We start from the raw sequence: 11,101 nt of genomic DNA, 5'->3' as shown, positions 1-11,101 counted from the left end.
TTCATATTGTCATGGAATGAGGTGATGATACTTAGAGTAGTTTTGGTGGGCATCCAATCTTTTCTAGTAGTCTGAAGAGACCACGTCTGCTGACGAGATCAAAGGCTTTGGTGAGAGCAATGAAAGCAATGTAGAGGGGCATCTGTTGTTCACAGCATTTCTCCTGTATGTGACGAAAAAAACCCCCAAAAAAACCTGGTCACTGACCACCCCTCCCCCCCACAAAAAATACCTGGTCACTGACCACCCCTCCCCCCCACAAAAAAACCTGGTCACTGACCACCCCTCCCCCCCCACAAAAAAACCTGGTCACTGACCACCCCTCCCCCCCCCCCCCCACAAAAAAACCTGGTCACTGACCACCCCTCCCCCCCCCCAAAATACCTGGTCACTGACCACCCCTCCCCCCCACAAAAAAACCTGGTCACTGACCACCCCTCCCCCCCAAAAAAAACCTGGTCACTGACCACCCCTCCCCCCCCACAAAAAATACCTGGTCACTGACCACCCCTCCCCTCCACAAAAAATACCTGGTCACTGACCACCCCTCCCCTCCACAAAAAATACCTGGTCACTGACCAACCCTCATTGCGCAACAATGCGCTCCCTGATAACGCTTCCCCCAGACAACATCCGGCCGGTACTCCTGCTTTCCCAGGGGGTAAATTTCAGCGCAGTGAGATTTCTAAAGTTATAACTCAATTCCTAATCATTAAAATAAATCGGGGGAGAAGCGATCACCCACTGCCGGTCTGCGCGGAGAGTGAGAGCGGGAGCCAGCTGGAGCAGCAGCAGCTGTTGGACCTCCCTGAGCCGGGAAAACCAAGAGGGGAGCCGGGACCCAGAGACTAACCCAGGCCGCTGGGAGAGAGAGGAGCCGGGGCCCAGCGGGCAGTGTCGGGCTGAGAACCGCCTGTTTACCGCGGCCTGACTCAGGATCCCAGTTGCAATGTCCATCTTCACTCCCACCAACCAAATCCGCCTGACCAATGTGGCGATTGTCCGCATGAAGAGAGCGGGGAAGCGCTTTGAAATCGCCTGTTACAAGAACAAAGTGATGAGCTGGAGGAGCGGAGCGTAAGTATCAGAAACTCCTCCCCCCCCAATATCTCTTTCCCCCCCCCCCCCCAATATCTCTTTCCCCCCCCCCCCAATATCTCTTTCCCCCCCCCCCCAATATCTCTTTCCCCCCCCCCCCAATATCTCTTTCCCCCCCCCCCAATATCTCTTTCCCCCCCCCCCCCAATATCTCTTTCCCCCCCCCCCCCAATATCTCTTTCCCCCCCCCCCAATATCTCTTTCCCCCCCCCCCAATATCTCTTCCCCCCCCCCAATATCTCTTCCCCCCCCCCAATATCTCTTCCCCCCCCCCAATATCTCTTCCCCCCCCCAATATCTCTTTTCCCCCCCCAATATCTCTTTCCCCCCCCCCAATATCTCTTTCCCCCCCCCCAATATCTCTTTCCCCCCCCCCCAATATATCTTTCCCCCCCCCCCAATATCTCTTTCCCCCCCCCAATATCTCTTTCCCCCCCCCAATATCTCTTTCCCCCCCCAATATCTCTTTCCCCCCCCAATATCTCTTTCCCCCCCCCAATATCTCTTTCCCCCCCCCAATATCTCTTCCCCCCCCCCCAATATCTCTTCCCCCCCCCCCAATATCTCTTCCCCCCCCCCCCAATATCTCTTTCCCCCCCCAATATCTCTTCCCCCCCCCAATATCTCTCCCCCCCCCCAATATCTCTCCCCCCCCCCCAATATCTCTCCCCCCCCCCAATATCTCTCCCCCCCCCCCAATATCTCTCCCCCCCCCCCAATATCTCTCCCCCCCCAATATCTCTCCCCCCCCAATATCTCTCCCCCCCCAATATCTCTCCCCCCCCCCATATCTCTCCCCCCCCCCCCAATATCTCTCCCCCCCCCAATATCTCTCCCCCCCCCAATATCTCTCCCCCCCCCAATATCTCTCCCCCCCCCAATATCTCTCCCCCCCCCAATATCTCTCCCCCCCCCAATATCTCTCCCCCCCCCAATATCTCTCCCCCCCCCAATATCTCTCCCCCCCCCAATATCTCTCCCCCCCCCAATATCTCTCCCCCCCCCCCAATATCTCTCCCCCCCCCCCCAATATCTCTCCCCCCCCCCCAATATCTCTCCCCCCCCCCAATATCTCTCCCCCCCCCCCCAATATCTCTCCCCCCCCCCAATATCTCTCCCCCCCCCCAATATCTCTCCCCCCCCCCCAGTATCTCCCCCCCCCCAATATCTCTCCCCCCCCCCAATATCTCTCCCCCCCCCCAATATCTCTCCCCCCCCCCCAATATCTCTCCCCCCCCCCCAATATCTCTCCCCCCCCCCCAATATCTCTCCCCCCCCCCCAATATCTCTCCCCCCCCCCCCAATATCTCTCCCCCCCCCCCAATATCTCTCCCCCCCCCCCAATATCTCTCCCCCCCCCCCAATATCTCTCCCCCCCCCCCAATATCTCTCCCCCCCCCCCAATATCTCTCCCCCCCCCCAATATCTCTCCCCCCCCCCCCAATATCTATCCCCCCCCCCAATATCTCTCCCCCCCCCCAATATCTCTCCCCCCCCCCCAATATCTCTCCCCCCCCCCAATATCTCTCCCCCCCCCAATATCTCTCCCCCCCCCAATATCTCTCCCCCCCCCCAATATCTCTCCCCCCCCCCCAATATCTCTTCCCCCCCCCCAATATCTCTCCCCCCCCCCCAATATCTCTTCCCCCCCCCCCCATCTCTCACCCCCCCCCGCATCTCTCACCCCCCCCCCCCCCCCGCACCTTCAATAAAAAATCCATTTTTAATGTAATCACTTTAAAAATAATCATGCAGCAAGTTACTGGGAATTTTATTTCACTTTATAATCGAATTATTTTGCGGTTGTCAAATCATTAAGAGCACATTTTATAATGTATAACAGTGAGTCTTGTGTTTTAAGCCAGTTTTGGTGATATTCAGTCTTTTGAGCCAGAAAGCCACGTGCAAAGAAATATTTATCTCTGTTAATATTGCATATTTCTGTAAAATGTGTACCAAAAGCATCATTTTATGTAGGATTTTGTCTACTTGAGATTTGATTTCCAATTGGAGGAGTGCAGTGGAATTGTATAGTTTTCATTCTGCATCTAGGGAAGGAAGAGCATATGTGATGATAGAAACATTTAAATAATGTTATCTTGTTGGATATTCTATTAGAATGAAATTTGTGTTATTTAAGAAGGGAAAGGTCATGTGATTTCATCCTGTGTGTATGAGTGAGCATAGCTGTCTTTCTCAACGTTACTATTATGTATTTTCAGGGAAAAGGATCTTGACGAAGTTCTTCAAACTCACACCGTATTTACAAATGTATCAAAAGGACAGGTGGCAAAGAAAGAGGATTGTGTTGCAGCATTTCAGACAGACGACTTGACTGAAATATGTAAACAGGTCAGCTTTGAGCAACTACAAAAATGAGTTGCTTTGTAAAATATCTGCTTAAATATTCAGCAGAAGCTCAACTTTTGAATGCCTTTGTTCATTGATTTGTTTTAAAGTGGACTGAACTCGATTTATACTAATGATCTGTGACATTAGTTGCAGTAAAGTTAAACAATATGTGTATAATTGTCAATGTATATAAATGCAAGAATTAAAAAAAAACATTTTACATTGTAAATGGAGAAATTTATGTAACTATTGTATCATTCATATATATGATTATATAGCTGATAAAAGTTTTTTGTGTATAGAATGTTGTCCAACACCTGGCTAATTGGGATTTCCAATGTATCTAATTGCATTCCTGATTAGCAAATTTAAAAAATGAATACTCAGCATTATCATTGGGCATGTGATCTCGAGGGGTCAGTGTTGTTTTGGCATCTTTAAGTCCTGAGATTTCAAACATTGGGAATCTGAGAAGGGTTTAGAGTCATGGAGTCATACAGCACAGAAACAGGCCTTTCGGCCCATTGTGCCCGTGCAGGCCATCAAGCACCTATCTGTTCTAATCCCATTTTCCAGCACTTGGCCCATAGCCTTGTATGCTATGGCGTTTCAAGTGCTCATCTAAATACTTCTTAAATGTTGTGAGGGTACCTGCCTCTACCACCTCTTCAGGCAGTGTGTTCCAGATTCCAACTACCCTCTAGGTGAAAATTTCTTTCGTCAAATCCCCTCTGAATCTCTTGTCCCTTACCTTAAATCTATGCCCCCTGGTTATTGACCCCTCCGCTAAGGGAAAAAGTTGCTTCCTATCTACCCTATCTATGCCCCTCATAATTTTGTATACCTCAATTAGGGTCCCCCTCAGCCTTCTGTGCTCTAAGGAAAACAACCCTAGCCTTTTCAGTCTCTCTTCATAGCTGAAATTCTCCAGCCCAGGCAACATCCTGGTGAATCTCCTCTGCACCCTCTCCAGTGCAATCACGTCCTTCCTATAGTGTGGTGTCCAGAACTGTACACATTACTCCAAATGTGGCCTAACGACCATTTTATACAGCTCCATCATAACCTCACTGCTCTTATATTCTGTGCCTTGGCTAATAAAGGCAAGTATCCCATATGCCTTCCTAACCATCTTATCGACCTGTGCTGCTGCCTTCAGTGATCTATGGACAAGTACACCAAGGTCCTTCTGACCCTCTATACTTCCTAGGGTTCTACCATCCATTGTATATTCCCTTGCCTTGTTAGTCCTCCCAAAATGCATCACCTCACACTTCTCAGGATTAAATTCCATTTGCCATTGCTCTGCCCATCTTACCAGTCCATCTATCTTTCTGTAATCTAAGGCTTTCCTCCTCACTATTTACGACACCACCAATTTTCGTGTCATCTGCGAACTTACTGATAATACCTCCTATATTCACGTCTAAATCATTAATGTACACTACAAACAGCAAGGGTCCCAGCACCGATCCCTGCGGTACGCCACTGGTCACAGGCTTCCAATCGCAAAAACAACTCTTGACCATCACTCTTTGCCTCCTGCCACTAAGCCAATTTTGGATCCAATTTGCTAAATTGCCCTGGATCCCATGGGCTCTTACCTTCTTGACCAATCTCCCATGCGAGACCTTATTAAAAGCCTTGTGGAAGTCCATGTAGACTACAACAACTGCTTTACCCTCATCTACACACCTAGTCACCGCCTTGAAAAATTCAATCAAATTTGTTAGACACTATCTCCCTCTGACAAAGCCATGCTGATTAATCCCTGCCTCTCCAAGTGGAGATTAATCCTGTCCTTCAGAACTTTTTCCAATAGTTTCCCTACCACTGATGTTAGACTCACTGGCCTGTTATTACCTGGTTTATCCCTACTACCCTTCTTGAATAATAGTACCACATTCGCTGTCCTCCAGTCCTCTGGCACCTCTCCTGTGGTCAGAGAGGATTTGAAGATTTGTATCAGAGCCCCTGAAATCTCCTCCCTTGCCTCACACAACAGCTTGGGATACATCTCATCTGGGCCTGGGGATTTATCTACTTTTAAGCCTGCTAAAACAGCTAATACCTTCTCCCTTTTGATGCTAATTTGTTCAAGTATATCACAATCCCCCTTCCTGATCTCTACACCTACATCGTCCTTCTCCATCGTGAACACCAATGATAAGTAATCATTCAAAACCTCACCTACGTCCTCCGGCTCCATACACACATTGCCACTTTGGTCCCTAATAGGCCTTACTCTTTCCCTGGTTATCCTTTTGCCCTTAATATACTTAAAACGCCTTGGGATTTTCCTTTATCTTGTCTGCCAGTGTTTTTTCATGCCCCTCTTTGCTCTCCTAATTACTTTTTTAAGTACCCCCCCCCCCTACACTTTCTATACTCTGGGGCCTCTGCTGTTCTTAGCCCTCTGAATCTGCCATAAGCCTTTTTTTTTCCTTATCCAATCCTCTGTATCCCTTGACATCCAGGGTTCCCTGGACTTGTTGATCCTACTCTTCACATTTACGGGAACATGTTGGCCCTGAACTCTCACTGTTTTATCATATTGAAATTGGCCTTTCCCCCCCCCAGTTCAGTACCTCTATTTCCAGTCCATCTTTGTCCTTTTCCATAACTACCTTAAATCTTAGAGTTATGGTCGCTATCCCTGAAATGCTACCCCACTGACACTTCTAATACTTGCCCGGCTTCATTCCCTAGGATTAGATCCAGTACCTCCCCTTCTCTTGTGGGACTTTCTACGTACTGGCTCAAAAAGCTCTTCTAGATGCACTTTAAGAATTTCACCCCCTTTAAGCCTTTTGCACTAAGACTGTCCTAGTTAATATTGGGGAAGTTGAAATCCCCTACTATTATTACCCTATTATTTTTACACCTCTGTGAGATTTGCATACATATCTCCTCTATCTCTCCCTGACTGTTTGGAGGCCTGTAGTACACTCCCAGCAAAGTGACACTGGAAGGGAGTCTGGCCCTGGGCAGAAGTGGAAGTTGGAATTTATCTATCAATTCTTTGTGTCTGTAAATAATTTTAAAAGGGAATTGGATAGTTGCTTGTAATAAAAAAGATGTGATAAATATAAAATTATTTTAATTCCATTATTAATCCATAATTTTTAACCCAAGGATACACAGCAAGGTGAAGTGCACCATTTATTGGTATTTAGTGGTATTGTAGGGGCGGAGTGAGGGGTGCAGCGGGCTGTGTAGCAGTCCTGAGGTTTGGTTGCACTGAGAGATGGCCCTGAAGTTTGGTAGCACAGGGATGCAGCACTGCGGTTATGAGTGCTAGGGTTTCGCAACACTGGAGAGGAAATCTAAGGTTTAGCAAAACCCAGTGTTGAGTTTAGGGATCTGCTAAATGTGGAGGTGGGGTTCCTTTTGTCCAGCATATACTGTAAGCTGCGAAGAGATCTTGGCCAACATTAAATTTAGTGCCTTGTGATTGCTTCCTGGGAAATTTGTTTTCCTTAGACAAAGAAATAATCACACTACGTAAATACAGATTTCATTTGTCTATGCCCCTCTGAAATAATTTATTTTTACTTGGAAAGTGACTGACACAGGTGGAGCTTGCAAACAGAGTGTTTGTGAATGACTAGTCTTTAAGAAATTGCCTCATCAAGCATTTGTGGGAGATGAGCCCCAATGTGTATTCTTTTCAGTTTAAAAACCAGATTACAAAATGGTTTACGTTATCAAATTTTTATGCAAATTAAAATTAATTACCTCACACAATCTTGAATTGGCTGGGTTTGGTGCATTTGAGTAATTTGTCTTATTTTGTCCCTCCTCCTTTATGGGAACAATGTTATACATTTTTAGATGTCATATTGACCTGTGATTTGAATGGAAGTGAACCAGTTTAATTTAACTTGGCGCACTGAGAATTGAGGATATTTTGCATATTGGCTGTAATACTTCACAGATAGCAGATATTGATAATTATATCATGCAATCCTATTGCAGTAGCAATATATGTTGAATCAGGGATATTCTAGACTCTGTTCCCAAGCTGCCTGTACCCAATAACATCATAATGCAATAAGCAGTAAAAGTGAGAGAAGCTGCTAAGAATAAATACTGATGCATCTCTTTATAACATTCAGGATTGTGTCAGCTTAGTGGACTAGTTCCGTTTTTCATATCAAAATTAAATTTCAAATGTTCAACAGATCAAAATGTTCTCTTTTACAGATTCTGGCGAAGGGTGAATTGCAAGTATCTGATAAGGAACGACATGCACAGCTTGAACAGATGTTCAGAGACATAGCGACTATTGTAGTAGAGAAGTGTGTAAACCCTGAAACGAAGAGACCTTACACTGTAAATCTGATTGAGCGAGCCATGAAGGACATCCACTACTCTGTGAAAGCCAACAAGAGTACAAAACAGCAGGTAGATTAACATGAGGCATTGACTAGGGAATATACAGAATGTTTCGATAGTCATGGTTCCCAGTAAGGAGATGGAGACTTCCACAAAGTATTGAAGTGGTTATCTTGTTCTGAAGGGAGAACTACGGCAGCTATAACATGCAATATCCAGCAATGAGAGTTTACTTTATATGATTAGACTAATTTCTATGTTTTTAACCTTACTACGGCATCTTTCGGACTTTGCTATTCCATACTATTTGACTGCTTTTTGATAGGTTTTTAAAAAAACACAAGAATCCAATCATTGAGGAATTTTTAAGTTGGTCACATTTTTCGTTAAACTGTGGAAAGATGTATCTGCTTGGCTCAGTTAGTAGCACTCTTGCTTCTCAAAGTTATGGAGTTCAAGCCCCACTACAGACGCCTTTTCATCATTCTGAGGATTTGGGTGTCGCTGACAAGGCTGGCATTTATTGCCCATCCCTAGTTGCCCTGATATGGTAGTGGTCACCATATTCTTGAACTGCTGCCGTGTAAGCACAGAATGCAGGTTTATGGTTCAGTGCTGTACTGAGGGAGTACTACATTGTTGGAGCTCCGGGCTTTTGGGTGGAATGTTAAACCAAGACCCCATCTGCCTCCTCAGTTGGCTGTGAAAAATTGCATGGTGCTGTTTGAAGTCATGTTCTTCCCTGTGCTCTAGCCAACATCCTTCTCTTAACCACCACCACCACAAAGAACATATCATCTGATTGTCCATGCATTTGCTATTTGCAGGACTTTTTGATGTGTCGATTAGCTGCCCAGTTTGACAATATTTGACCGCACTTTGAAAGTAATCCACTGGTTTTAACCAAATGCATAAATTTGGGGTGGAGATCCTATAGGCAGAAGTCAAACATGCACAAGTTATATTTTTAGATTGCCATACCAACTCTCATCACTACTATATTATAATTAAAACAAAACTCAATTGTTTTGAAGTAGTTTCATCATGGTTTCCTCTCAGATGTATTGCTGTAAATTCTACCTAATAAAAAATTGTCCAATGTATAGATTAGAAATAATGTATTTTTAATTCCTCCATATACAAAGGCACTAGAAGTAATACGATTGCTAAAGGAGAGTATGAAGATTGAACGTGCTCACATGAGACTCCGACTCAGGCTCCCAGTAAAGGATGGAAAACGTCTTAAGGAAAAGCTGAAACCACTGATTAAAGTGATGGAAAGTGAAGAATTTGCGGAGGATTTAGATATTGTAAGTGTCTCCCAAGTTCCTGGTTTACTGTTTTATTCCCAAACACTGGTAAAAATCTTGTATTTCCATGTAATTAGAATGGAATTAGATTTAATCAGCCATCATAGATCAGTGGGTCTAAATATAAATAGAGTTGCAGAAAGCATTTATCAAAACATACTCAAAATGCCTTTACGCCATGTAATAAAAACACAATTTGACTTATTCGATCACCATAAAACAATGGTGTTGATTGTTAATTGTGTATAAATTGTTTGATTGTAGGCAGGTGGAGTGTGTCAATTGGGGTCTTATTTGAGCACTTATAAGCAGACATTTACTGAGAGTGGGGGAGGGATTGAGTGAGGAGCTACATAATCCTTTTACTCTACAAGCTTTCAGGAGTTTAACTGATAATGTTTGGAAAACTGTGGGAAACAGATTCCAGGAGCTAAAAGCTTACACAGGCAAGCAAGGGGAAAAATTTAATTATTTGCAGTTTAATCCACACAAAGCTTAAGGTCTCTGCTTAATGCCTTCCTGTACTGAATTAGATCTCAGCTGGGGCAACAAATGGACTCCTCAACTGCTCTGAGCTGGCTCCTTCTCCCTAGGAAATGTACCTGTGTGAATGTTCAGTGATAACACCTTGGACTTAGCTGTGGTTCTCTTCCTCGCCAGCCTGCTATCAGGCTCATACCTGAGGTAGGCTCATACCTCAGGCTCATACATAGCCTCTTGGGCAGAAACAAACTCCTGCAAAAGTTAGCGTCTTAAATAGAGGATGGCAGGAAAAGAAATGCAGCACCTTTTAAGTTCCATATATTTTTCCAAAACAACCTTAATAGTATGTAGGTGTGGTCCATGTGAGACCTACAGAAATGAATACTTTGAAGATGAACCATTAGCATTAATTCTTTTTTATGGGTAGGGAAGAGATTGGGGAGGTGTATTAAAGAGAGCAATTCCAAAAAAAGACAACATATGATGGGTGATAATACCCATGATAGTTATATACAGAAGGGAAACAATAGGAAGGCTAAGGGGAGTATGAAAGACAAGTTAGTCAACACAAAAGAAAATAGAGATATTTATAATAACATGGCTGGAACAATTTTAGGGATGAAGGTGGGTCACCATGCTTGGGAGATATAACATGATTGGGGTTTGGGGATGGAGATGAGAAGACTCAGCTGGGTAGGGGTGGGGGAGAGGGGAGATAGAATTGAACATCTGGGCATGCCAGGGGTGGGCACATTAGATTGAAATATCGGTCAAGGGCACTAGGCCATAAAATGTCAATGGTGGAGAGAAGGCGAGGTCTAAAAATTATCCTCGAAGAATAAAGGCAGATGTGAGAATAAACTACTTTAAATAGCAGGTTATTAGAATATGGAATGCTTTACCACATGGAGCTACTAAGGCAGACTGAACATAATTTAAAATAAATGGCAAATAAATATTTGAAAGTATTTTGAGAATTTTAATGTTATTAGATTGCTGCAGTTGAAAAGTTGGCACAGACGTGATGGGCCAAATAGCTTTTTGCTTTGCTGTTATTTCTCATTTTTATAGTTGTGGTTTACATCATTTCTGGTTTTACTTTAGGTGTGTTTGATTGATCCTGGCTGCTTCAGAGAAATTGATGAGCTAATCCGACGTGAAACAAAGGGAAAAGCTTCCCTGGAAGTTCTCTGCTTAAAGGAGGTGGAAGAAGGAGATGAGAAACTTGAATAAATTCATGAGAACTCTGGTCTTGCAGAAACAATAAACTACTTAAGCCACACAACCATGTTAAGTTTTTTTGGAACTACATTAATACACATTAAGTATTCATTTAACTTGTACAAGTTGACCATGTTGTCTTCAATGAGAGCCTACAACGAATGAATGAATTAGCAATTACAATTTTTAATCCTTAACCACTTTAATTGAGATTCTTTACAAAGTGTGTTCTGTTTGAGTTTTTCCTTTTCTTATAAATATATTTAATTAAAATATATATTGAAATCTAGTGATAGCTT

The 11,101-nt window shown here is 44.2% G+C and overlaps 1 protein-coding gene across 1 annotated transcript; it reads left to right on the top strand.

Moving 5' to 3' along the window:
- The first annotated feature begins 598 nt into the window (after nt 1-598).
- On the top strand, nt 599-10,866 carry sbds (SBDS ribosome maturation factor). Its single transcript, XM_068009957.1, has 5 exons — nt 599-1,077; nt 3,321-3,450; nt 7,657-7,857; nt 8,934-9,098; nt 10,686-10,866. Exons 1-5 carry the CDS (start codon nt 950-952, stop codon nt 10,812-10,814), a joined length of 753 nt encoding a protein of 250 aa, XP_067866058.1. The 5' UTR covers nt 599-949; the 3' UTR covers nt 10,815-10,866.
- Nucleotides 10,867-11,101: the final 235 nt, after the last annotated feature.

Source organism: Heterodontus francisci, chromosome 30, assembly GCF_036365525.1.
Source record: "Heterodontus francisci isolate sHetFra1 chromosome 30, sHetFra1.hap1, whole genome shotgun sequence".
NCBI lineage: Eukaryota > Metazoa > Chordata > Chondrichthyes > Heterodontiformes > Heterodontidae > Heterodontus > Heterodontus francisci.
Note: the sequence above shows the minus strand (reverse complement) of the source record. Positions and strands in the feature narration are given on the sequence as shown.

Bases quoted from the DNA above. Each gene is read 5' to 3' on its own strand.
- sbds (XM_068009957.1), top strand. From the start codon at position 950: ATGTCCATCTTCACTCCCACCAACCAAATCCGCCTGACCAATGTGGCG. The intron at 1,078-3,320 runs GTAAGTATCAGA...ATGTATTTTCAG, and splicing joins ATGAGCTGGAGGAGCGGAGC to GGAAAAGGATCTTGACGAAG. The intron at 7,858-8,933 runs GTAGATTAACAT...CCATATACAAAG, and splicing joins ACAAGAGTACAAAACAGCAG to GCACTAGAAGTAATACGATT.